The sequence below is a fragment of the Mustela putorius genome, unplaced genomic scaffold (assembly GCF_011764305.1).
Source record: "Mustela putorius furo isolate JIRA1106 unplaced genomic scaffold, ASM1176430v1.1 tig00003875_pilon_pilon_pilon, whole genome shotgun sequence".
NCBI lineage: Eukaryota > Metazoa > Chordata > Mammalia > Carnivora > Mustelidae > Mustela > Mustela putorius.
This window is the reverse complement of record NW_025422026.1, coordinates 6,554,417-6,582,143: the sequence shown is the minus strand read 5'-3', so window position 1 is coordinate 6,582,143 and position 27,727 is coordinate 6,554,417. Positions and strand designations below refer to the sequence as shown.

The 27,727-nt window shown below is 47.0% G+C and overlaps 1 protein-coding gene and 1 pseudogene across 1 annotated transcript in view; both read right to left on the bottom strand.

The window, feature by feature from the left end:
* LOC123388107 (centriole, cilia and spindle-associated protein-like) overlaps positions 1 to 23,897 on the bottom strand; it is a 29,140-nt gene extending 5,243 nt beyond the window's left edge. Inside the window, 2 exon segments of the mRNA XM_045067217.1 lie at positions 22,269 to 22,455; positions 23,887 to 23,897. Coding sequence (XP_044923152.1) covers positions 22,269 to 22,455; positions 23,887 to 23,897 — 198 coding nt within the window.
* Positions 23,898 to 26,491: 2,594 nt separating this feature from the next.
* On the bottom strand, positions 26,492 to 27,344 carry LOC101690027 (annotated as a pseudogene).
* Between the last annotated feature and the right edge of the window lie 383 nt (positions 27,345 to 27,727).

Sequence of the window (27,727 nt, the reverse complement as noted above, 5' to 3'; positions counted from 1 at the left end):
AATAAGGAACAATGGCATAAAAGAGGTTAAAGTTGTACCTATACTGACCAGGACTAGTTTTGCGGTAAATGCCATTTCAGTCAACTCAAACTCACATAAACTAAACTAAACAAAGGAATGTATTGGTTCACTAAACCAAATAATAGAAAGGGTAAGAATGGGCTTCAGGTACAGCTAGATCCAGGACTGAAATGCCAGGCAAAATCTCTGTCCCCTTCTTCTCAGTCCCCTAATCTCTGAGCCTCTTTTTCCCCATGGCCTACACAGAAGGGCTTTCTTTGCAAAGGAGGAAAATGGCCCCAGGTGGACCTGGACTCTTACCTTTGACTTTCTACCAAAGAGAAGTCTTCCCTTCTGTTTCCATTTAAAAGAAGAGAAACAAATAAAAACACAACAGGACTTGATGTGCTCACTCTTCTGAGTAGAGTGTGGGGACACTTTCACTGGCAGCCCATCTACAACCAAATAGTTGGAGTGGGGAGAAATGTCTCCCAAAAGAAAACAGAGTGCTGGTCTTGGCAAACACAACAAGGTAAACCAGCATAAGCTATGTAATCATTTTCTTCTGAAATGAGGATCCACAGATTTTTTAAAAATAATCTCTACACCCAATATGGAGCTCAAAGTCACAATTCTGAGATCAAGAGTTGTGTGCCCCATGACTGAGCCAGCCAGGTGCCCCAGGGGTCCATAGTTTTTAACCAATTCTCAAAGAGATCCCTAACTCAAAAACTTCTCTGTAGAAGTAGACTTATGACCACCAAGTACAATTCTCCCATCTTATAGATGGGAAACTGAGGTGCAGAGTTTGGGTGATTTTCCTAAGATCACACAACTATGACAGGATTCCATCTTGATTTGATGTGGGTAGAGGAAGGGGGTATGTGTGAGAAGAAGGGGTCAAAACTGGTCTGAACATGAGAGTCAAGACAAATATTGTTTAAGTGATGATGGAGTTCTGCAACAAGAGGGTTTGGGGAAAACTAAAGTGTAGAATGAGGTGAGGCTTATTTTTAAAAAGTACAATTTTTTTTTTAACTTCTAAAATCAACAAGGGCCGCTCTGGTTAAGTTCCAAAGCCTCCGCAGTGTTTGTAATCTTTGAGGAATTTTTAAGAATGGGTAAGGCTCCACCTGACTGGAGATGGGCAAATGTTTTGACTTTCCAAAAGAAAAACGAGAATATTCTAAGAAGTGCAGGCTAGAGAACTGGACAAGGCTCTAGTGTGGGCTTGTTAAGAACAGGTTATGCCAGACAGGCCTCATTTCCATTTTTGAGGAAGTTCTCACTCTGGCAGGTCACTCAATTAGGGGAATGCTCTAGACTCCAAGACTTGTTAAATCTGAAAAGAACCTTTTGGGTTTAAAATGCCAGGGGTGGCAGACTGGTGACACCCCCCCCCCAACTGAATTCAACCCACCCACATTTTATTTTTTAAGATTTATTAATTTATTTGAGAAATAGAGAACATGAATGGGAGGAGTGGCAGAGGGAGAGAATCTTTAGGCGGACTCCCCCACTGAGCTCAGAGTCCCGTGTGGGGCTCCATCTCACCATCCGGAGATCATGACCTGAGCTGAAATCAAGAGTTGGATTCTTGGGGTGCCTGGGTGGCTCAGTCAGTTAGTGTCTGCCTTTGGCTCAGGTCATGATCTTCTGGTGCTGGGATGAAGCCCTGAGTGGGCTTCTTGCTCAGCATGGAGCCTGCTGCTTCTCTCTCTCTCTCTCTCTTGCTCTCTCTCACTCTCTCTACCCCTTCCCACCACACATTCTCTCTATTTCAAATAAATAAAATCTTACAAAAGAGAGAGAGAGAGAGTTGGATGCTCAACCAACTGAGCCACCCAGACCCCCTAAGCCCGCAGACATTTTAAATAAATGGGGAAATTTCCCATTAAGTCTGCCTTTCTGGCTTCATGATGACATTAGTCTACATTGTTGCCTGGCAATGAGCATCACAACCCTCAACAGATAAAGCATGTACACGCACACTCCAATTCACCCCAGATGCCGTCATTCCCTATTGCCTCAATCTTAGCCAGCTTCATTTATTACTGTAATCTTCTACTCCAGAGGGCATTTCAGTGTATGACCCTGATCTAATCTACCCACATTATTTTATAGAGATTCAGAGGAAAGAAATAGGGGGGGAAGAATTTCTGATTCCCCATGAAATAGTAATCTAGCATGGGCTCCCGTCCACCAAGTAAACACTAGAGAAGCGAAAGAAGCAGAGAGAAGCTTGAATTTGAGACACAGGCCTGAAAACCATGAGCACTCCAAGGAAGACCAACTAGTATGTGTGTGGTGGTAGCTTGGGAGGACTGAACATCAGCCTATGGATAGAGCAACCCGTTATATCAGTAAGAGGATGAAACGGAAGAGTTTGTTTGTTTTTTATTGATGTAGAGTTGACACACAATGTTACATTGGTTTCAGGTGGACAACATAGTGATCTGACAACTCTGTATGTTATGCTATGTTCACCACAAGTACAGTTACCATCTGTCACGATGTAACACTACTCTAATACCTTTGACTATATTCCCTATGCCATACCTTTCATCCCCATGACTTACTCATTCCATTACTGGAAGCCTGAACCTCTCACTCCTCTTCACCATTCCCTGAGCCACCCAGGTGCCCTGATTCACTTCTTATAAATAGGCTATAATGGAAGAGACATGTATAACTTCCAGGACTAAGTCATAAAGCACCAAGGGTTCTTCCTTTCTCTCACTTTCACGAATCACTTGTTCTAGGGAAAGTCATCAGCCACATCATGAGGGCACTCAAGAAGCCCCATGGCAAGGTTTATGCAGTGAGGAACTTAGCCCTCCTAATAGCAGCCAGAAAAGAACTGAGGCCTCCTGCCAATGGCCATGGAATGAACAATCTTGTAATCAGATCCTCCAGCCCTGTCAAGCTTTCAGACAACAGCAGTCCTGGCTGCAAGCATCATGACTGCAAGCTTAGGAGAGATTATGAACCAGAGCAACCCAACCAATCTCCTACATTTCTGACCCACAGAAACAACTCTGACAAAAGGGTAGAATTCTAGATGTAAAACACAAAATTGGAAAGCTTGGGCTATTAGATTATATAGAACTCTACAACCCAAATCAGAGGGTACGCACATATGGGCACATACGCACTTTCAAGCACATATGGGATGTTTACAAAATGTTGCCTGTGTATCAGACCTTAAATGAAGCTTTAATAAACACCAAAGAATTGGTTTCACACAGACTATATTCTCTGATCAATAACAATTATAACTGGGGGGTGGCAGAATGGGTGAGCTGGTTTTGTTTTTGTTTCTAGTTTAAATGAATTGAGAAGGGAGTTAGGACAGAAGGAAGGAAGGAAGGACGGGCTTTTCTTCTGTCATATTCTGACCACATGAGGTCATGGAAGCTGCCATATTCTTATAGACCCCCTCCTTCTGCCCAGAGTTGATTGCTTTAGGGTGGAACCAGATTCAGATGGCCAGCCAATGAACACTTTTCCCAGGTGTGACACGCCTCTATATCCTTCCAATAAATCCCTTTCTGTCTAACCTATTTGCAAAACAAAACCAAAACATACCTTGGGTTGCCTAGGTGGCTCAGTCAGTTAAACATCTGACTCTTGGTTTCTGCTCAGGTTGTGATCTCAGTCAGGGTCATGGGATGGAGGCATGAGTTGGGCTCTGTGCTGAGCCTGGAGCCTGCTTGGGATTCTCTCCTTTCTCCCTCTGTCCCTCCCCTCCTGCTTGCCTGCTCTCTCTCAAAAAAACAAAACAAAACAAAACAAAAAACAAAAAACAACAACCTATAGGAACTTGAATAAATGGGCAAAAGTTGTAAATAGATCTTTTTCAGAAATTAAAGAAATTAATTTAAATTAATTAAATTAATTAAAAGAAGAAATTAAAGAAATGTTTAAAAAAAAAGAAATGTTCAAATGTATCAGAAATTGAAGAAATACAAAGTCAAAACAATAACATACATCACCTGCGGCCCCATCAGGGGCAAAAGTCAGAAAGTTGGGTAAAGGCATAGGGTGAGGATTATGGCTGTTGGCTGTCTCAATGATAGAAATTTGTCATATCCTACAAGGACCAACAAGTGGATCCAGGCCAGCCTGAAGTTTCTTGCTACAAAGCTGTGTTCTCCGTCTCACCCTATTCAACCTCTTACCAGTGACTTAGATGAAGATGCAGAAAACGGGCTGGGAGGGCAGCTGATATTTTGAGAAAGGCATCATGATTCAGAAGGATTTCCACAGGCCAGCTGGACCCGTGGTGGAAGTGTGGTCCTCAGACTAGCACTACCAACATCACCTGGAAACTGGTTAGAAGTGCAAATTCTTGGTCTCCACCCTGACTTAATAAATCAACTAGGAATGGGGCCCAGAAATCTGTGTTTTAATAAGCCCTCCAGGGGGCTCTGATGCCTATAAGAGTCTGAAACCAAAGTTTTAGGCCAATAAGCCGCCACCGACAGCATCCCATTTAACAAGGATAAGTGTATTGTTAACATCTATATTGTGAGACAGATTTTTAAGTCTTTAAAAGGCCTTGAGAGAATTTAAAAATAAACGGGAATGTCTGCCCCCTGATGGGTACTGGGGGGAATTTTTCCATGTCAAATATGGCCTTCGGGGGGAAAAAAAACAACAAACGTTTATTTCACATCTGCCATGTGCAAGGCTTTGAAGACAGAATTCCTGACCCTGTTAAGTTTGCAGCCCAAGAGAAAAGACACGAACACATAATAGGTGATGGTTTGATGTGTTCTCTACTCCAGGTTTATATCAAAGGCTGTTACAGCATAAGGAAGGGAGCAAATGATCCTTCCTAGGGATGACAGTCAGAGTAGAACTCACAGTGAGTGCTGTTTCACGGGGGTCTTGAAGTGTAAGTGGTGTAAGGAAGCAGAGAAAGCAGGAGACACACTGCAAACAAAGGGAGTGTGAGATCAAAACGCCAAAGGGGTAAATGCCAAAGGGCGTGCTAGGAGCTGAGAAAGGTGCCAAGTGTGGGGTTGGTGAAGGAGAAGGAAGAATAATAGGGAGTGAGGTTGGAAAAGCAAGTTGGGGTCTCTGATTCTGCAAATGGTCTTGAATGTTATTCTAAGTGTTTGGATTTTAATCTGTACGTGCTGAGTTCTGGTGAAGAGTTTTTATTTATTTATTTTTAAAGATTTTATTTATCTACTTGAGAGAGACCACATGGTGGGGGTGGGTCCTGGGGAGGGAGGGATAGAGGGAGAGGAAGAAGCAGATCTGCATTGAACAGGGAGCTTCGATCTCTGGATCCTGAGATCATGACCTCAGCCGAAGGCAAAGGCTTAACTGACCCAGCCACCCAGATGCCCTCCCTTTTTAAAATTTTTAAATTTTATTTCTTAGTAGGTTCCACACCCAATGTGGGGCCACGCTTTGGGTTTTGGGTGTAGCGATTACTTAAAAATGAAATCTTTGAAAAAAATATTTAAAAAAATAAAGAAAAGGAAAGCAGAAGCCTTCCCAGGAGCCTTCAGCAGACATTTCTATGTGTGTCTCATTGGCCAGAAGTATGTCACATGGTCACCTCTAACTACCTCTGTAGTGGAAAATGCAAGAAGTAATTGAGAACATCTGTTGGCTCAGCCAGTGAACAGTGTCTGAGGAACACATCTAAGGGATATTAGAGGTAGAGATGCTACTGAAGACTGAAGAAGACTTTGGGACTTGTGCTTGTCATGCTTCTTCCCACCTCAAGGACTTTCTCCTCTGCTTAGAAGCTCCACTTGCTACTCCTCACCTAGTTAACCCCTTATCCATCATCTCTAGCCTCCAGCAGCCCTTCCTAAGGAGAACAGCCCCCCAGCCTCACCTGGCAGATCAAACCCCATAATATAATATAATGGTACCTTGACTTGGTAGCACTGATCATACTTGAAATCTCACTGTTTATTTTTTATTTTTTAAAAGATTTATCTATTTATTTGAAAAAGAAAGACTGAGTGAGCGAGAGAGAAAATGAGCAGGGGGTGGGGAGCCTGACATGGGGCTCGATCCCAGTACCCTGGGATCATGACTTGAGTCGAAGGCAATTGCCTAACCAAATGAACCCAGGCGCCCCTCACTGTTTCTTTTAAGTGATTGTTGGAGTCATATTTATCTCTCCTACTAGATTGTAAAATATATGAGGGCTGGGCCAAGTCTGTGTTTGATCACATTTGTCCCAAATGCTGTGCACTAATGACATTCAGAGAATATCTGTTGGATGGATGGATGGATAAAAGGATGAATGAAAGGATGGATAGACAGATTTTTCAGTTGAGAGATTTGCACCAATTTTGGCAAATTTATTTAAAAAAAGTAATTTTGGGGGCGCCTGGGTGGCTCAGTGGGTTGAGGCCTCTGCCTTCGGCTCAGGTCGTGATCCCAGGGTCCTGAGATCAGGCCCTGTGTCGGGTTCTCTGTTCAGCGGGGAGCCTGCTTACCTTCCTCTCTCTCTGCCTGCCTCTCTGCCTACTTGTGATCTCTATCAAATAAATAAATAAATATCTTTTAAAAAAAAAAAGTAATTTTGAAGAAAGTTTTCTCAACAAAACATGAGTATATTTTTTAATGGAACGTCAATTTGCCAGAAGCTAAGGGCTATAGCATAGTTTAAACCTCCTATGAATATATTTTTCTTTCACTTATATTCATGAAGGGGATATCGAATGCATGTATTAATATATTCATAAGTATATATTCTTATGCATTGAAGATATTAAAGAAATTTTTTATGTGAGTAAATCAGAATATTCAGTAAATTTAGCAAACTGACTATAGGATACTTTTTTCTGCTTCTAGCATCAACAGCTCTTTTTTGTTTTTTAAGTTTTTATCCATTTGTTTGACAGACAGAGATCACAAGGAGGCAGAGAAGCAGACAGAGAGAGAGGGGGAAGCAGGCTCCCCACCGAGCAGAGAGCCCGATGCGGGGCTCGATCCCAGGACCCCAGGACCATGACCCGAGCCGAAGACAGAGGCTTTAACCCACTGAGCCACCCAGGTGCCCCTCATCAACAGCTCTTTGAAGACTTTAGAAAGGGGGAGGAATGGAGAGAGACAGGGCTGTCGCTCGAGAGGGGGAAGCAAGGCTGGGAGAAGCTGTTTGGGGACAGCTGTGACACAAGTGGTTTGTTGGCTGAAAAGGGGCAGTTCAGTGAAGAGGGAACAAGGGCTGAGGGGAGAAAGAGGCAAGTGGATAAAGCAAGGATTTGGGAGGGTCAAGACCACAAGGGGTGAACCTTAGGGAAAGTAAGTGGACGTGGACTGCCATTTTGCTGGCTCCCAGTAAGCCACACCTTCCAGTGTTCATGCCAGTGTGTTGTCCCCTGCACTGACTCTGGGCCTTGGCCAATGGGACATTAGAGAGAAGATGCCAGCAGACGCATGAGAAGTGCTTGCACCCTGGGCTTGTCCTCTTGGGGTTCTCCCTCTTGGAGCCCAGCTGTCATGCTGCGGTTGTTTGACTTAGCTATGGGGGGAGACCACGGGAGGACAGTCCCTGGGCTGACAGCCCCAGCTGAGCCCCCAGCCAAGTGAGTACCCAGCCTCAGTCATGATGCCACATGAAGCAGAGATGAGTATCTCCTGCCAAGCTCCGCCCACCTTGTAGAATCATAAGCAAATAATGAGTGTTGTAGGTTTTGTTTTGTTCTATTTTGTTTTTAAAGATTTTATCTTCTAAGTAATCTCTACACCCAATATGGGGCTTGAACTTACAACCCCAAGATCAAGAGTCGCATGCTGCACTGACCCAGCGAGCCTGGTGCCCGAGGTTGGGGGTTTGAAGTCAACCAAGTTTTGGAGTGGTTTGCAATGGAATTGAAGTTTGGACTTGAATTCTGGTTTATTATAATTGATTGATGATATATTTAGGGTAATTCTGTCTAGGCTCATTAGCATTGACCTGGCGAGACCACTTAAGGTTTCAAGACTCCTGGAACTCCCTTGATTCCTGGACCCACTGCAGTGGTTTTTAGTGCCGTGGTTCAAGGTCAGACTAGCTGAACTTGAATCCAGCCTTGGCCATTCATTGTGAGGTCTGGGTCAAGCCTGTCCTCTGTAAGGGCTTCTGGGGAGACATCACTAAGGGAAAAGGAGGTCACTGAGGAGAAAGCTGAAGCAAGTGAAGGTGGAGTGGGTGCAAGAGCTGGTGTCCTGCTGGGGAAGCAGCTCTGTCCGCAGCCTGCTCTGCTGGCCACGCACAACACTCTGCCTCCATCAACAGGGCTCGCCTCTCCCAGATGCTACTCCTGAGGGACAGAAAAGCAGGGATAGGGCTTGGCAGCAGTGACGGGGTCACAGAATAAGTGATCTGAGACCTGGAAGAACACAGGCATCTCCCCTTGCCTAGAATCAGAGACATAGCTGGGGTCCAGCATTGAGGGGTGAGGCTGTGGGGGTAGGTTGGGGTCAGAGGTCCCCTAGGATGTTTCATTGGTAGGGGACCCCATCATCATTTTCATCACCACCATTGTCACCAACATTGCTGACATTTGCTGAGCTGTTACTATGTGCCGGGTACCGGCCTACACACTTTACAGGTGTTAACTCATTTGCATACACACGTTATTTTATTTATTTGAGAGAAAGAGGGAGCACATGAGAGTGGGGAGAGGCAGAGAGAGAGGGAGAGAGAATCTCAAGCAGACTCCTTGCAGACTCTTCACAAGGTCAGCACTTTAGCTTAAAAATTGGAAAGCTGCTGGGTTTGGAGCAAGTACTCAGAGTGCCATGCAAACCGTGCCCCCCACCACTCCCCAGCCAGCCACTCCCGCTGCACCTGCCTCCTGTTTCATCTATTGGCCATCTATACGCCTTCTTTAAAAAAATGTCTATTCATGTCTTTCGCCCATTTTTAATTGGATTGTTTGCTTTTGGAGTGTTGAGTTTTATAAGTTCTCTCTAATTTTTGGATATGAATCCTTTATCAGATATGTCATTTGCAAATATCTTCTTCTATTCCATAGGTTGTCTTGTAGTTTTTTTGATTATTTCCTCTGATGTATACATCTAAATCCTTACACTGAATGCCACCTCCTTCAGGAAGACTTCCAGCTTGCTCCGCTCCTGGAAATGTATCCCTTCTCTCTTAACTTGCCCAGACTCATTGGTTTTCCCACTCTCATTCCAGGGCTTGCCACCCTCTGCTTCTGTGCCTGGGCTGACCATTGGGATGCAACCCAGGGCTCTTCGAAATGCCATCAGGGTTGTCCAGAAACAGTGAGTGGTGGAGCTGGGGACAAATAGCAGTAAGACACAGAGTCCCTAGGAAGGTGGCCGTCCTTCCTGCCTGAGCTATTCCTGGTACCCTAAATCAAGACGTGATTGCTATTGGCAGAAGAGTTGAGGTCAGGTGCAATCTACAAGGTTGGGATAAATATTTCAATATATTTATCAATGAGTTTTTTTTCCCTCCCCCTCATCTTGTTACTTTTTGCTATCCCTCCAAATGTATGAGAAGTGGGCTCGTTATCTCTGTTGCAGGGCAGAAAACAAAAATCACTTAATACCAGCCCTCTGCCTGGACTATCTCCATAGGTCTGGTCTAAGTCCTCAAGGTTGCGAGGCTTTCCTGGAGCAGACAAAATATCTGGGAGAAAGGTGAAAGCAGCTTGGCACCCTCTCCCCTTGGATGGACTCTAGGTCTGGGAGGAGGGAGAAGTCCGGGGTCCCGGGAGGCATGCAGACCTCGCCTGGCTCCCTGACAAACGTAAACAGCTTCATGCACAACCCCAGGGAAGGATGGCAAGAGAGTGCATCTAGGTGCAGGACTTAGTTTATAGTTTTTTAAAAAAAAAAAAATCTTTATTTGAGTGAGAGAATGAGAGAGAGGAAGAGAGAGGGCACGAGATGGGGGAGGGTCAGAGAGAGAAGCAGACTCCCTGCTGAGCAGGGAGCCCCGATGCAGGACTCGACCCTGGGACTCCAGGATCCTGACCTGAGCCGAAGGCAGTCACTTAACCAACGGAGCCTCCCAGGTGCCCAGGACCTAATTTAGATGGAATTTGCAGAGTCTGGGGCATAGGGACCAGGGGGGCAGGGAGGGTGGACATCTCAGCAGGAACTGTGTAGAATTTGTCCAACAAGATGACTTGGCATGTCTAAGATTTGGGGGCTGGAGGAGTGCAACAAAGGCAGGGGAGCAGGGGAGTACGGAACTCATCTTAACTGCAGGAGAACTGCAATTAATTGTCCCCCCATTTTAGCAGAATTTATGAAGAATGAAGCTAACCCCATGGGCACCTGTGTTTGCAAACTGAGATTTCTACCCAGTGCACCTGTTCTTACAATGCGAGTCCTGGGGATCCAATCTGTTCCTGTTCCCATCTGCTGGGGCAGGAGGTGGAGGGGAGGGGCTGGCTTTCCTTAGAGACACCAGATGACAGTCCCCCAGGGAGCTAATCCTGCCGATAAAGAAAATACCATTTCATCCTCAAGGATCTTAAGCTTCTGTAAGAGGTCAGGACACTTGTGGATGTTTCTCTACAAGCCAGGCAAAGCTCAGAAAGCTACGTAGCCCAGGTCCAAGGATCCAGGGATTCAAGGAGGAAAGAGAGATCTGATTGAGGCTTCATGGGAGAGGCACCATAGGAGGGCTGAGTGTGTGTAAGGAGAGTGTGCATATGGGACATGAGGAGGGGGCCAGGGGACTGGACTCATGGGAAGCCATCAGGAGACCGAGCCACAGGAGAACGCATTCTGGCAGTTCCTAACCTCCAGAGGGAAAGTTCATGTACAAATCAGTTGTTTGGAATTTGGAATGTGTTTTCCCATGGGAACAATACCGTAAATGGAGGCTGGGTTCTCAGGCCGGAGGATGGAAGCTGATTTACCCCACAATGTTATTCAGCGAGATTACTCAGAGCGATTTCCCAGATCAGGACTCAGAGAGATGGGAGCCTTGTGCCGCAGATCCTCTCTGGGGGGCTGGTCCTGCCTTAGGCCAAGGTGGTCTTCTTGTCTGTGCTTTGGTTTGGTTTAGGCAGGGCTTAAACTTTAAAAAGCACAAGGTCAGTTTTAATTGTATTTAATAACAAAACTACCCGCTGTCATACATTTATAATGACATATTAAAGGACTAGTCAGTTTGCAGGGAGTAAGATGAGATAAGCTCTAAACAGCTCCCAAATCAGCAGCCGGGCCAGTCTTAGCATTTTACAGTGGCCCAGACCGTCCTGTTCGATGTCAATGCTTCCTAATTCCTAATCCAGAAGGACTGGTGTTCTTATAAAAAGAAGGAATGTGGATACAAACACCCACACAGGGGGAATGCCAGACGAGAGGACGGTTTCTGTTATAGTTATGCTTTTCTGAGCCAAGGAATTCTCAGGATTGCCAGGAAACCACTCAAAGTGGCATGGACCAGACTCTCCCCCACAGGCTTCAGAAAAAAAATGCAGTCCTGCTGAAACCGTCTCCTCAGACTTCTGGCCCCACAACTGTAACGGGATTCCATTTCTGTTAAGGTTTCCATACTTTGTCACTGCAGTTCTAGAGACCAACAGGGCCATTACAGTGGTCATAGACAAGGTAATATACAATGTAAGCCCACCATCTTTGTGACAGCTGGGCCAGGGGTCTCCAACAAAGGCAGCCATCTGCAGGACCAGTGTCGCAGGACCTGGCCTGCTCCTGGAGCTATGCCCAGCATGCGCTCCCAACACCAGCCACCCAAGCAGACTTTCTTGGAGGGTTTGAAAGAAGTGCAAGAGGCGTGCCTGTCTGGCTCAGTTGACTCTTGATCTCGGGGTTGTGAGTTTGAGCCCCACATTGGGTGTAGAGATTACTCAAAAATAAAATCTTAAAAGAAGAAGAAGGAGGAGGAGGAGAAGAAGAAGGGGGGGCACCTGGGGGGTGCAGCTGGTCAGGTGTGTGACTCTTGGTTTTGGCTCAGGTCGTGATCTCGTGGTCCTGGGATCCAGCCCCACCTTGGGCTCCGCACTCTGCTTGGAGTCTGCTTGGGGTTCTCTCTCTCCCTCTGCCCCATTTGCTTCTCCTCTTGCTCTCTCTGTCTCTAAAATAAATCTTAAAAAAAAAAAAAAAAAAGGAAGTGCAAGACCCTCAGAGAAGGGGAACACAGGTGGCAGGGAGAAGCTGAAACCAAGAGCTCCATAAGCAGAAGCCATGGAGGAATCATGCATGATCTCCCAGCGCCCGTGCAGAGTGAGGAGATGCTCACCCCCTGCTCCTAGGAGGCTGGCAGAGCCCCATTTATCCTCAATAGGGGGCCAGTGTCCCAGATGCCCAGCATCCTCACCCACTCCCCTGGGGAGCCTTACAATGATCTCACTCCTGCCAGGTGACATAGCTGAGCTGGACTCTGCCCCCCCTGCAACCCCAGAGAGCCTAACACATGAAGACATGCAGCACGTGATCCCTGTAAAACGTACAGGAGAAACAGACAAGGCGCAACAAGAAAATAAAGGTCATCTGTGACCCCACCCCTGAGAAATAACCGCCGTTAGTGTTGTAGTGTTTGCCTTTCTCTGTTTTTAATCTATGCATATATTTTTACAAAATAAGGTAGTACTATATATGCTGGATTAGAACATGGCTCTTGTCTAACTAGCTTCTTTTTTTTTTTTTTAAGATTTTATTTATTTATTTGACAGAGAGAAAGATCACAAGTAGGCAGAGAGGCAGGCAGAGAAAGAGGGAGAAGCAGGCTCCCCGCTGAGCAGAGAGCCCGATGCGAGGCTCAATCCCAGGACCCTAAGATCATGACCTGAGCCGAAGGCAGTGGCTTAACCCACTGAGCCACCCAGGCGCCCCTCTAACTAGCTTCTTATAAGTATTTCCAAATTGTTTTATAAGACTTTATTTATTTATTTGAGAGAAAGAGAGAGAGCACGCAAGAAAGAGCACAACCAAGGGCAGGAGGGAGAAGCAGGCTTCCAGCTGAGCAGAGAGCCCGATGTGGGGCTCAATCCCAGGACCCTGAGATCATGACCTGAGCCGAAGGCAGAAGCTTAACGCCTGAGCCACCGAGGCATCCCTAGGCATTTTTCAAAACCAACAAAACTTGACCATTATTTGTAGGCAATGTTCCATTGGCTGGGGTGGGCATTAACCGATTTCTCTGTTGTTAGAAATTTAGCTTGTTCCCAGTTTTCATGTTTGTGCCCTTTGAGCTAATAATTTTCCCATTGGAAATATATCCCACCAGAGTGAAGCCTTGGTTTCTGAGAGCATATTTACAGAGATATTTATTACAACATTATTTTTAAAAGATTTTATTTATTTATTTATTTATGAGAGAAAGAGTAAGAGATCGCGTCGGTGGGGGGAGGAGCAGAAGGCTTCATCCCATGACCCTGAGATCAGGACCTGAGCTGAAACCAAGGGTCAGACCCTTAACTGACTGAGCCACCCAGGTGCCCCACAATATTATTGCTAATAGCAAAAATCACTGGGACAATCTGGGTGCCCACCAATGGGGGAGTGGTTTAATACCTTAGGGCACATTTCATTGTACAATGAAATTTTGGACTTCTATTAAGGGTGAGATGGGTGAATATTATTTGTAAAAATGATCATCATCGATTGTTAATTGAAAAAGTAGGTCAGAAACTAGTTACCTAATGTGATTTTTGCTTTTGATTTCAATTTTGTAAATGGAGGTGGGAAACCTCTATATGCTTTTTTTCCAAATTTGCATCTATGTGGATCTCCATGGGGAAAATAACTTGCAACACCATTAATGTTGTTCACCCCAGGAGGTGGTATTGGAGATATTTGCCTAGGTACACAAACTACGTATTGATTTTGCACTTAAATAATGTAGTAAAAGATATTTTAAGAAGTAGCAGAAAAAAGAACCCCACATCCCTGTGCAGGGATTGCAGGAGGACAGTGCAATGAAAAGAAAAATTTAAAAACCACAGACATATCCAGCAATGCTTCCTGACTACTCCCTGATCCTGAGCTGGTCATTAATCTCTCCCATGCCTCGGTTTCCTTGTCTGTAAAATGGGGGTGGTAACAATCTCTACCTGTCGGGGTTGATGTAAGGGCGATGCCAGGGAAGATGACAAATAGGCATTAACATTTTTGCACACCCTTAATCCAGTTTTATCTATAATTGGTACAATTTAAAATAATGTTCAGTGAAGGGGGAAAGAGCTATTTAACCCCCACCTCCTACACACGCAAGCGGTGAACTCTGCTTCAGAAGCTGCCCCCAGATTAGCTCTCCTAAGCTCCTCATAGCTAATTCCCTTCTTTCATCTCTAAATTGTGTTGGTGTTCAGCGTGGTGGGCAGGTCTCTGGCGATGAGGAGAAGAGGGGGGACACAGGGGCCGTTGGGGAGTTGGGGGCTGCATTCCTTGGAAACCTCCAGGATTGATTTTCACCACTAGCAAACAGCTAAGGGTCCCCTAGGGAGCTTCTATGAGGAAAATGGTATTTGGGGTCAGAAAACAAAAAGTAGACTCTCTAATGTAGCTGTGACTGTGGGACCCGGAAGGACACCTGTCTGGTGCATCAGGCTCTTTGAGGTCCCTCAGAGATTCTTGCTGCCATTCCTAACCTGGCCTTAGGGTGGCACTGCTCCCTTTGCAACAGTGGCCTTTTCTTTTGCCATGCCGCTGAATTCTACCACCAGCTGGAACTTTGCAGCAGGACTGGCCTCAAAGCTGAGGAGTAACACAAAGACAAGAGCCTCAGAGCGCATCATGGGCTGCAGCTCCAGCTCTCCAGGTCTCGCTTGTGTCCTGCAGCTCACAACCCAGAGGGACTAGGACTCCCTGGTTCCCACCTCCACATTTTTAGGCCAACTCCATCTCCAGCGTCCTGGGCGAGAGGACAAGTGGAGGCTCATGGACTATGTGTCCAAAAGTCTTCTACGTTAGTCAATCAAGCTAATACACTATTAAATAAATTAGGTCCCATCCTCCCACCTTGACATTTATACCCTTTCATAACAACCTAGAAGACTAGGTTCCAGTGCAGGATTTTTTTCAGACTCTTCAGAGATCAATGTCAGAATATGGTGGCTTGGGAGGACTGGCTCCTGGCTCCCCACCTGCAGGCCTTGACCTACCCCTTCTCTGCCCAGATCACCCCTGATCCTCCAACAGTGCGAGCACCCTCGCATATATGGCTGTGGACACTCCAGCCCAGACATATAATCTTCAACCACACCTACACTAATAACCAATAATAGTATATATCTACACACACACACACACATATATCGTAACCAACTATCCACATGACCTGCATTCGTAACCACCCCTTGGCTATTCTGAGGACCTAGGACACGCACACTGGTAGAGAGGTTGACCCAGGGCAGAGGGACCCGGAGAAGAGGCCCCTGCGGGCTTTGGAAGAGGGCATGGTGTCAGTTGGACCAGAATTCAGGGTTCTAGAACCCAGAGTCCAGTCTGGGAGTGTGAATGCATTTCCTAGGGCTTCTGGGATCAAGTACCATGAACTGGGTAACTTAAGACAACAGAAATTTTTTTTTTCTCTCTCTCTCTCTCAGATCTGGAGGCTGGAAGTCCAAAATCCAGGTGCCAGCAAGGCCATGTTCCCTGTGAAACCCACGGGAAGAATCCTTCCTTGCCTCTTCCCAGTCTCTGGTGGCTTGTCGGCAATCCGTGGTGTTCTGTGACTTATGGCTGCAGCACCCCGGTCTCTGTCTCTGTGTTCACGTGACTCTCTCCCATCATGTGTCCGTGTCTCACGTGAACTGATTACATCTGCAACAACCTTATTTCCAAATAAGGTCACCTTCTGAGGTACTGGGGGTTAAGATTTCAACACACCTTTTGGGGGCTACTATTCAATCCAAGGGGATCAGACTGAAGCAGTGCAGAGCAGGGGCCCTTCTTGCTCTGGGGCAGATGGAAATGACATCTCCAACCCCACCACCTTTGGGCCTGCCCCTAGCTACCTGGATTCCCGAGAATCTGAATCGTGAGAGGCCAAGTTCTCCCGTGGTTCCTCTGTTCTGCTGTGGATGCCCCTCGTGTTCAATGAGTAGCACATTAAGGAAGACCTCGCCCCACATGTGAGACCACAGTAGCTGCCCCCAAAATCTTCCTCTCTGAGCCCTCAACCATATCGTCGTAAAAACAGCAACCTAACATTTCTGTGGACACTACAGGCCTACAGGAACCGGGGCAGGGGTTGGGGGAGGTGGGAGCTGTCCTTTCGAAAGCACAGAGTGCCCTTCCTTTCTCAAGGGACAGATAATTCATGCCTTAATGCAACTCTCCATCTGCCCAGGCTCCAGCTGATGGGAAAGCAGGCTCCTGAAGCAGCTCCAGTGAGAGATAAGGCTCTTTGCCTGAAATAAAAAATTCATGAACAAAGACTAGGGATCGGGCACGCAGATAGCTGCCAAGTTGCTGTCCTCTGGGGACATGGCAAGGAGCTCGAAAAGCCAAATGGAAATTTTCTCTTCTCTCCAGCACCTCCGGTCATGCTCCCCTTGTTTGCGGGGTGGGGGGTGTCCCTTCTCTGCAATACCTGGTCACACCCCTTCAGTCTCATTTGAACCCCTAGACCCACACCACCAATGCCCATATGCTAGGGCATTCAGGAAGAGGGTACCTCTCCTTACCCAGACCAGCCCCTGCCAGCAGCTTCAACAAAATGTGTGTCCTAGACCAAGCTGGCACTGCCTGACCCCCTGCCATCCCCAGACCTGAAGGAGCTCCAAACTGGCTTTTATTTGTCTCCTGGGGGGACCCCACAGATGACTACCTGTTCCAATTCCCTAGCTCACAAATCTGATCAAAACTCATATTGTTGGTCAGATGGTCCTAACTCAGCTTGTGAAGGTCATTAACTTAAAAGAGCTGGAGAAATTGACTCTCGTGTAGGGATGGGCTTGAGAAGTATGACTGGTTAGCCTAGGGTATGCAAGATGGCAGAAGAGTCACAGACACCATCCTAGAGAGGGTGAGCACTGGAGCAGAAAAGGGGTCAGAGGGCAGACTGCTACCAGAGAGGAATCTGCCACAAAGGAAGTCCACCAGGGAGTTCTCAGGGAGAAATGGGGAGCTTGAGTCTCCTGAAAAGCTGTCATGTCTCCTCCCAGCCACAGGAGTCGCTGTAGGAAAAAAAAAACTCACTCCACTGTCCCCTACCAGGTCAGCAAGATCCTTCAAAGGAACACAGCCTCCTTCATGAGCTTGGGGGAGCGTCCCAGGCTCCCAATGCCTTGGCTCTTGGTTTCTAGTTTTTTTAGGCATTCATACAGCCCTTCCCATTCTCAGAGGGATGTGGCTTGAGCAGCTGCCTCTCATTACAAAGCAACCCTGCCCCCACTGTCTGGACCCTGAGAACCACCCCAGGGTCTGCTTTTCAACTCCACCGCTTCCAAACAAAGGATTTGTCTAGCCATTTCCTCCATATTAGAGATCTGTAGGGGAGAACACAGATCTCAAAAACCTACAGGCTTATTTGCTCACAGCCCTATCCCAAAAGGAATAGGGGACCCCTCACGCTACATAAACAAAAAGGTAAACCTAAGTTCTCAATGATACACCTGGAGTCTTGCAGTTCAGGTAAAAGGTTATGGACCTCAAAGTCCAATGTGTCTATGTCACGAGGGGGTGGGGGTCTCCATACTACCAACACCAGCTGGGTGCCCTACAGGTCAACTCAGTTCTGACCCTATGGACTCAGATTCTGCAGGTAAAGAGCTCAGTCCTATAAGACCGCCCAACACTGCAGACACCAATCACAAGTCCAGATTGTTACCTGTACTTCTGACCGACTGGCTATTATGGAGGTCCCCATGACCTTTCCCTTGGGTTCCATTAACTTGCTAGAGAAGTTCAAAGCACTTAGGACTAAACCTGGTTACTGCTGGGTTATTGATTCATTACAAAGGATATTAAATGATGAGTCAACGGCCACATGAAGTAATACTTAGAGCGAGGTCCTCAACAAGGGAGCTTCTGTCCCTGTGGAGTTTGGGGTTTGGCCTGGTTGCCCATGGAAGCCTTCTGATTCCTCAACTTGGAGGCTCTCTGAATCCCCTCATTTTGGGTTTTTATGGCGGCTTCATTAGCTCCCATGATGGAGTAAATCATTGGCCATTGAGGACTAAACTCAATCTCCCCTCCCCAGAGATTGGAGAATGATTTCAACTCTCTAATGACATGGTTGGCTCCCCTGGAAACCAGCTCTCATCCTTAGGCACTTCCCAAAGTCACCTGATTAACACACACAAAAGGTACTGGGACCTCTTTCATTACTTAGGAAGTTCCAATGATTTTAGGAACCATGAAGGAAGATGAAATATATGGTTCATATTATAAATCACAATAGCACACTAGGATACCATGTTCAAGTGTAATTAATTGTTTTTTCTTCTACGTGTGAGAAGTCTTTTGGGGTTTCCCCTTCAGATTATAAAAGTGATTTGTACTCACGTAGAACACTTGAAAACTCTAAATATAAAGAAAAATGGTGGGGAAAAGATTCTATAGCCTCACTACCCAGAGGCAAATTATCAATATTTTGACATATTTCTTTCTTATTTTTGCTTTGTGCCTTTTTAAATTTCACTGGAAATCATACAAAATACATAATTTTGATCAAGGTATTTTTCCATGACATTAATAATATTGCAACCATATTCATGGCTGCACAAATATCCACAATTAGCCTGTGCTATAATTTGCCTGATCAGTTCCCTGCTCTTAGACACCCAGGTTGCTTCTGTTGTTTTGCTGATTTAAATGATCTGATTCATATTTCTGCATAAATCCTTGTCCATCAGTTTCATTTCCAGAGGAAATATTCCTGGAAATGAAATTACAAGGTCAGAGTCTCAAAGGCTATGAACATTTCCAGAGCCTTCTTGCATATTGTCCAGTGGTGTTCTGGAAGATTTGACTCACCAGCTGAGTAAAGGGCTGTCTCTAAAAGACCTAATACTAAGCCCCACCAGGTATTAAGACCAAAGCCACACCAGCAAGGAGTGACTGCAACACGACTCGACTCAAGGAACAAGAACAAGCGCAAGTCCCAATGTCAAGGCTCACAGAGACCGCTGAAGCCTGCACTTTTAAGGCACGAATACTGGAGGGCAAAGCGCACAAAGAGGAAGAGAGAAATCTTTTGGACCCCAGAGCTGGAAGGAAAGTGGGTGCTTAGGCCATACTGAGATCCAAGACAAAGCAGCATTGTAAAGAAGGGTGGATAGGGGCTCCGGTGTTGTGGTTCATTCAGATCGGGCATGATAGGCATCAGGGATAAGTCTGGAGGAGGTGAAGGAGTTGTTGTTGTTTTTTTAAAAAGCCATTTGGGAATGGACTCAGGCTGGTGGTTGGTTCACAGGCTGGCAAGAAGAGAATGGGGTCATTTCTGAAGATGCTGGACTGTAAGATGGATATAAGTATGTCAAAGAAGAGATCTAAGCCTGGCGCCTCTCACCGTATTGATTTCCGCTGCTTTCTGGATGGGTCACTTTGAATGGAGGGTAATTTCCTTTTAATTTTTTTTAATCTTGTTTATTTGATTATGTCAGTCACAATGCTTCTTGATAGGACATGGGATCCCTTTCTTTTTAAGGATTTATGTGTTTGTTTGTTTGTTTGTTTATCGAGAACAAGTGGGAGGAGAGGCAGGGGGAGAGAATCTTCAGGCAGATTCCCCACTGAGCTCAGAGCCTGACTCAAGGCTCCGTCTCACGACCCTGAGATCATGACCTGAGCCGAATCAAGAGGCAGGTGCTGTGCCTCCCAGGCATCCCCCCTTCTTTCTTTTTAAATCAGGTTTATTTTTTCCTGATTACACAAGTAAAACTTACTCATAGACAAAACCCGTAATATATAGAAAAGCATGGGGTGCCTGGTGACTCAGTCGTTAAGCCTCTGCCTTCAGCTTAGGTCATGATCCCAGGGTCCTGGGATCGAGCCCCGCATCGGGCTCTCTGCTCAGCGGGGAACCTGCTTCTTCCTCTCCGTCTGTGTTCTCTCTCCCTCTCTTGGTCTCTTTCAAGTAAATAAAAATCTTAAAAAAAAAAAACAAAACAGCTTACAATTTCTGCTATCCCAAATGAACGCAGGCTTTTTCATGATTTTTTTTTAAGATTTTATTTATTTATTTGACAGAGAGAGATCACAAGTAGGCAGAGAGGCAGGCAGAGAGAGAGAGAGGGAAGCAGGCTCCCTGCTGAGCAGAGAGCCGGACTCGGGGCTCGATCCCAGGGCCTTGAGATCATGACCTGAGCTGAAGGCAGAGGTCTAACCCACTGAGCCACCCAGGTGCCCTGCTTTTTCATGATTATTCAGAGAAGTTTTTCGTTCCCCCTCTACCTCCCCCTTCTATCTAGACTATAGATTAGGTTATCCTCAGACATCTGCAAATCCATTCCTTCTTGCTTCGGTCCTCTTGCAAGACACTGCACAGAGGGAAAACTTCCTTGGTGACCACAGAGAAGGGAGTCCGGGCTCATATGCTAGTGTTAGCTACCATTTACTTCCTGCTGCCCATGCTCCCGGCACTTTGCATAGATTATCTGAAAAGGAAATTTCACTAGTTTTTGCATATAAGGAAACTCACATTCAGTCATGCATCCAAAGACACTGGCTGGTGGACGATCAATTTGGAATTCAGGCCTGCTCTGGGCACCCCTGCAGTGTCTATGGGTAACTGTTAGGCTCTATATTCTCTCTTTTTTTTTTTTTTTTAAAAGATTTTATTTATTTATTTGATAGAGATCACAAGTAGGCAGAGAGGCAGGCAGAGAGAGAGGGGGGAAGCAGGCTCCCTGCTGAGCAGAGAGCCCGATGTGGGGCTCGATCCCAGGATCCTGAGATCATGACCCAAGCTGAAGGCAGAGGCTTAAACCACTGAGCCACCCAGGCGCCCCTCTATATTCTCTCTTTGGGAAAGGTTAAAGTTGTGCAACATTCAGCATCCTCCACCCCGCACCCTCCACCCTGTCCCGGGGTGTATTAGTTAGCAACAGCTCCTGGAACAAAATACCAGAAACCTGGTGACTTACAACAATAGAACTTGATTCTCCCACAGTCCTGAGGGCTAAAATCCAGGTATGGGCAGGACTGGTCGCTTCTCAGAGCTGTGAGAGAGAACCTCTCCCCCACCTCCTAGCTTCTGGCGGTTGCTGGCTGTCCTTAGTGTGGCTGGCAGTGCCTCACTCCGACCCCTGCCTCTGTCATCCCGGGGCCTATTTCCCCATGTCTCTCTGTGTCTCTCTATCCAAAATCTCCTTTCCCTTCTTTTTTTTAAAAGTTTTTTGCTTGTTTTATTTTAGTAATCTCAACACCCGACACACCTGTCATTGTAGGGGCCACCCTAAGCCAGTGTGATCAAATCTTGATTGTATCTACAAAGACCCTACTTCCAAAGTTATAGATATCAGGGGCAAGAACCTGATCATATTTGCTGGAGGACACAAATTTTTTTTAAGATTTTATTTATTTGAGAGAGAGAGCATGTGCACAGGCAGGGGGAGGGGCAGAGGAACAAGCAGACTCCCTTCTGAGCAGGGAGGTCCATGCTGGGCTGATCCCAGGACCCTGAGATCATGACCTGAGCCCAAGGCAGGCTCTTAACTGACTGAGCCACCCAGGCGCCCTACCCCTGGGCATTCTTGTGAGCAAGCCATCTTCCTGCCCTATATCCTTTCTGGGGCATGGCAAGGACACTACTCTCTGTTCAAACAAGAAAACAGGAGGTGCCAGAGGTCTTTCCCGAGCCAAATCCACACCAGGAGAGCCGGATACACGCATGTGCTGAGCCACTGAGCCGGACCTCTTGGTTGCAGGCCAGGAGAGTCAGCAGGCCCGCAGAGAGACCGAACAAAGCCCAGGGGAGAAGTGTTTCCCTCTGGTGTCCGCACCCGAGCTCCTGAGGACACAGTGACGGTGACATGCCCAGCTGCGGGAGTCGTCCCTCCTCCAGGATGCCTTGCCCTCTGAAAACCTTGCAAGGTCCCGGGGCTCAGGGACTTTGGGCTCTGAATAATAAGGAGGCAAAGGTCTTGAGATTCACAATGATTTCCACTCCAGATAGGGCCAAGGAGGCAGGTTTGTTTTGCTTTGTTTTATTAGAGAAATCTGTGCCTCTGTTACCCCAGCAGGTGACTTAAGGGGGTGAGACGCGAGGAGCGACGGAGGCTCCCATGCCGCACCCCCGTGCTTGATGGAAAGCTCACCCAGGTAGAGGCTAATCATCCCAGGCTGGATTTCCACGTGGCTGAGGGTCTCGAGGGCATAGACACCTACTAGGCGGCCCAGCCGCTCACAGGGGCGTCTGCAGGTGCGCCTCCACCACCCGGGGCTCGTGGGGGTGGGCGTGGGGGGCCTCGGCAGTGCGGCCCCGCCGCCGCCGGGAGGCGCTGTGAGCGGCAGCCGCCGGTGGGACGCGTCCAGGGGGTGAACTCGCGGAAGGTCCGCTGCGGCTTCTGCTCCAACCCCGCGGTCTCGTCGGTTCTTGGCAAAGAAGGGAGGTTTGAAGGGACTGAGGGGCCTCGGCTCTTTCCCAAAAACCCGACTGGAATCCCACAGCACCCTGGACACCTAACTCCTCTGCAGGGAATTCCCCGCTGGGCCACCCCCCACCCCCCACCCCTCCTTGGCTCCGAGGGTCCAGACCACCAAGGTAGGTCACACCACCCCGATTTCCTGGGCTCTGCCCCCTAGGTGACCTGTTTGGTGAGTGAATTAATTTGGGATTGAGTAAGCGAGAGAATGCAAGAATCCCAGTTCAGGGCAAGTCTCCGGTCACACCCACTAAGTAACCTTCCGCTTCCTTCACCCTGGAATAAGGGAGGATTTCCTTCCCCAAGACCCTGGCCCTAGACCTCACGGTCTGTCCTGTCTTCTCCCCACTGCGGGGCATTCGGTGGGCAGCCCAGCCTCTTGCATGCACAAACTCGCTTAAGGAGGGCCCAGGGAGAGATATTTATAGTATGGAACTGAACCGGTTTTCAAAAAAGTGTGCGAGTGTTTTAACTGTGTCACTTACCAACGGCTCCTTGGCAAACTGTCTCATTTTACATTTTACACAATTTTATTGTGCTTGTGGCTTCCACATGTCAGCAGTGAAGATGGGGTCTAGCTGGGGTGACTTGGCTCCCTGATGTCTGGGGATTCTGCTGGCAAGAATGGAGGCCTGGAGGGTATCTCAGTGGTGGGGTCTGGAGTCACCTTCATTGTGGGCATTTGAGGCTGGCTGTTGGCGGGAACCCCAGCTGGGCCATCAGCCAGAGAACACCCAAGGTGTGGTCTCTCCATATGGGCTAGTTCCGGCTTCCTGGAACTAGCTGGTCATTGGGATCCAAGAGAAGGTGTCCAGGAAAGCAAAGGACAAGTACATGTCATTTTCATGATCTTTAAGTTGTATAATTAACACACAACAGAGAAAATATAACGTGAACAGTTTAGAACTCTTTAATGTCTCTCTGACCTCCAGCCCAAGGCAAGCCCTCCTCTGAATTTTGCGCTAATCATGTTCTTGTTTTCTTTATAGTTTTGCCACCCCAGCTTTATTCTTTTTTAAAAAACAATTTTATTTATTTATTGGACAGAGAGAGAGAGAGATCACAAGCAGGCAGAGGGGCAGGCGGGGGGTGGGATGGGGAGAAGGCCCCTTGCTGAGCAGAGAGCCTGATGTGGGGCTTGATCTCAGGACCTGAGCTGAAGGCAGGGGCTTAACCCACTGAGCCACCCAGGCGCCCCACTCTAGCTTTCTTCCTAAATGGTATACTATTTAGCTTTGCCTGTTCACAGACTTTGCAAACACAGAATCATAGAGGTATTCTCATGTGATTTTGCTCGTTCACTTTTGTACCTGGCAGGATTGGCTTAGTTATGCTTGGTTACAAATATCATCAACATCTCAGTGCCAATATCGGCACTTACTTCTTACTCATGTTACATGTTTGTGGTGGAGTGGCTGCAGTTCTGCTCTGGGATCCTGTAGCCTTTGTCTGGAACATGCCAATCTCAGGGAGAAGGAAAAGAGAAGGGGGTGGGCCAGGGGCTGGCTTTTCAGTCTTTGACTCAGAAGTGACCTGTGTCCATTCTCCTTACATTCTGTTGGCCAAAGCAAGTCACATGGCTGAGCCCAAGGTCAGTGGGGTTACAAATATAATCCTCATATAGGTAAGGGTCCCAAAAGACGTAGTCCCAGAGAAGAAACATGTATTTTGGATCATAACACAAGCTACCTCAATAGACCCCATTGGTTGCAAATATTTTTTCCCTCTTTTCTGCAAAATAAATCACTCCTCTCAGGAGACAACTTAAATTCTCATCTAACCATGGCACCAGACTTTAAGCCCAGCATTTCATGATACATCAGGTCTGGATGTGGTTCCTCTAGATCTGGAGATCTAGAATTAAAAAGACATTATCCATTCCTTTCGATGGATGATGGAACCACAGGGATGGAGTGATCTCAATCCATTTAGAAAGGAAAGAATGGGGAACATAGTAGTCCCTGGTCTGTGGAAATCTTGAAGTTTGCCTGGGCTGTCACTGATCCTGGGTGTGGAGTGTGTCTCTTGATTAGGTCCTAGTCCTGCTCCCGGGAAGAAGGGAGGTCCTTAGGCTGCTGTCCTTCTGGCCCTTGGCTCTGCCATCTTGGAGGTCCTTCCTATTCTATATTCTAAAGAGAAGACTATGAGATTTTCCCACCTGCTTCTTTGTGGAAGATTGTATTAGTATTAAAAATATCCATTGCCCCATTATCCATTATGGATATTAAAATATCCATAATATCTCTGTGGGTCCCTCACTACTGGAGGCTTGTAAGTGCTCGACCCATTGATGACAAACATGGTAACGTGACTCTCTTGACCAATGGAACATGAACACAAGTAACCAGTGTCATTTCCACGTAAAAGCTTTATTAATTAGGGTGGCTAACCATCTCGATTTGCCCAGGGCTACTCTACTTTTAGCGCTGATGTCTTAGGTCCCAGGAACCACTTAGTCCTGGACAAAATGGGACATTTGGTCCCCCTAGCTTTAAGAATCATTCTGTGGCCAGCCATTCTCTTTCATCCCTTTTCCCTGAGGCCAGGAGTGTTCTAGCTTAGAAGCCTCTCATGAGCCGTAGTCACGGAATGAAGAGGAGAGGCAGCTGATCGTTATGGACATGTAACATGAACAAGCAATAAACCTTCGGGGCTGTGAGTTACTGAGATGGAAGTGTCACTTTTCTGCAGCCTTAGGTGTAACTTAGCTTGAGCTGATTGAGATAGTGTAACAGTATTTTTTACATTCCGCCTTTCATTCATCCATTTCTTGTTGTCCTGGCAAGCTCTTCCTCCTCCTCTTCTCCCTAAGGTTATGCCAAATTTCTCCTTGAAATTCCGGGACCGTTGTGAGTAGGGTTGCCAGAAAAAATTCAGAACACACAGTCCAATCTGAACTTAAATTGAATTTAGATATTAAACAATAATTTTTTTTAGCAATTTTCACCCAATTTAAATTGACCAAATTGACTGAATTTAAATCTTTTTTACTAGTAAATACACTAAATTTTAAAATTTTTACTGTTTAAAATAATTATAACTAGTATGTTCCAGGCAATATTTGGGACATTCTTACACAAAAATTTATTTCCTGTTTATCTGAGATCCAAATTGTACTGCATGTTCCGTATTTTACTTGTTCAATCTGGCAACCTTAGGCAACCTTCTGAGATGCCTTGGAAAAGAATACTCAGAAAATTCCTTCTACAGAGAGACAGCAACATGGAATGGAATTGTCCCTAAAATTAAATGATCATCGGATTTACCAGGGGGTTTCACTTTATTTTTTTTTTAATTTTAAGAAAAGATTTTGAAAGATCTTATTTCTCCATTTGAGAAAGAGAAAGAGATAGTGACAGAGCGCACAAGCAGGGCAAGAGGGAGAGGTAGGGTCCCCAATGAGCAGGGAGCCCAACACGGGCCTAAATCCCAGGACCCTAAGACCATGACAGGAGCTGAAGGCAGATGCCCAACCGACTGAGCTGCCCAGGCACCCTTACTGGCAGGTTTTTAAAGAAGGGACCTACATGTGACCTCAAACCTAGTGAATTTGAAACCTGGATGGGATACCTAGAGAATTTGTACTTTGTGTGTGTGGTTTTTATTTTTTTTATTTTTTAGATTTTATTTATTTATTTGACAGGCAGAGATCACAAGTAGGCAGAGAGGCAGGCAGAGAGAGAGGAGGAAGCAGGCTCCCCGCTGAGCAGAGAGCCCGATGCGGGGCTCTATCCCAGGACCCTGGGATCATGACCTGAGCCGAAAGCAGAGGTTTAACCCACTGAGCCACCCAGGCGCCCCGTGTGCGTGGTTTTTAAAAATTTATTTTTAAAGATTTTTTTAAAAGTACTTTCTACACCCAAGGCAGGGCTTGAACTCATGACCCTGAGATCAAGTGTTGCCTGGTCTACCTACTGAGCCAACCAGGTGCCTGCCCCCCCTTTTCTTAAGAGGCTTTAATTCACTTGAAATTTTCTTGGATAAAACTATGCAGTGGCCACAGCTGGATCCTGGGTCCTCTGCACAGAGACTCCAGTGTGGATTTTTACAGATGTCGGTGAATTCCTGATAGGGAGACTTGGTGAACATAGTCTCCTTCCAGAGGTCAGGGGTGAGAGCGCTGTAGGTCTTAGGAATGGCATCAGAAGGGGTTTTGGTGAAGTTGCCCAGGGTAGGTGCAGCCCCCCGGCTGAGGGTTAGCCATTGTCAATGTGGGCCATCATCAGTAGTAGCTTCTTGGGCACAGGGGTTGAGACAATGCCAGTGCCCCTGGTGTTGGGGATAAGGCGCACCAGCCCAGAGTCACAGCAGCCAGTCACCTCGCATGAGACACTGTGGGGCTGGCCTGTCTTGTTCTCCTAGGAGCCTTGCCACACATGATGGAAAGCTTGGCCACGATGATGGTCCCACAGATGGCAGCGGCTACCTCCTTGGAGCACTGAACACCCAGGCCAACATAATCTCTGATGGCAACCAACACCTGAACCTGGTCCGTACGGGTCTGCTTCTGCACAGGAAGAGTCTTCGAGACCTCATCCTTGAGGGATGCTCCCAGGAAAGTCAGTGATCTCAGATTCCTTGATGGGGAGGAAGAGCCGAGATCTCCATCTCTGGGGACCAGATCTTCTTGTCCTTCTTGTTGTTGACCCAGCTTGGGGATGGGGATCCTCTCCTGGTCCTCAGCCTTGCCCCTCCCAGATCTGGGCCGAGACCCTGCCCTGGATGCTGCTGCCAAAGCTTCTGTGGGAGCCACCAGGGCCCCCACCTCCTGCCAGGGCCCCCCACTAGGGCCCAACCACAGCACCAGCACCATTGGCCGTTTGGTGTTTCCTCGGAGGCAAAGCCAGAATTTGGCTTTTTTTTTTTTTTTTTTTTTAAGTGAGTTCTACACCCAATGTGGGGCTTGAACTCATGACCCCAAGACCAAGAGTCGCACGCTCTTCCCACTGAGCCAGCCAGGTACCCTGGGCATTTGTACTTCAAAACCCAAAGCTCCCAAGTTAATGCTGTTTTTCTGGCACATTTGAGAACTACGGGTCTAAGGCAGGGCTTCGCGAACTCTCCTGCGTGAATGAAGAGCCCAGGGGTCTGGCCAAACACAGATTCTAAATCAGGAGGTGTGGGGTGAGGCCTGAGCTCTGCATTCCACACAGGCTCCCGGCTGGCGCTGACGCTGCACGTTGGCAGAGCGAGGCTACCGGGCAGGGGCTCTCAAACCTGAG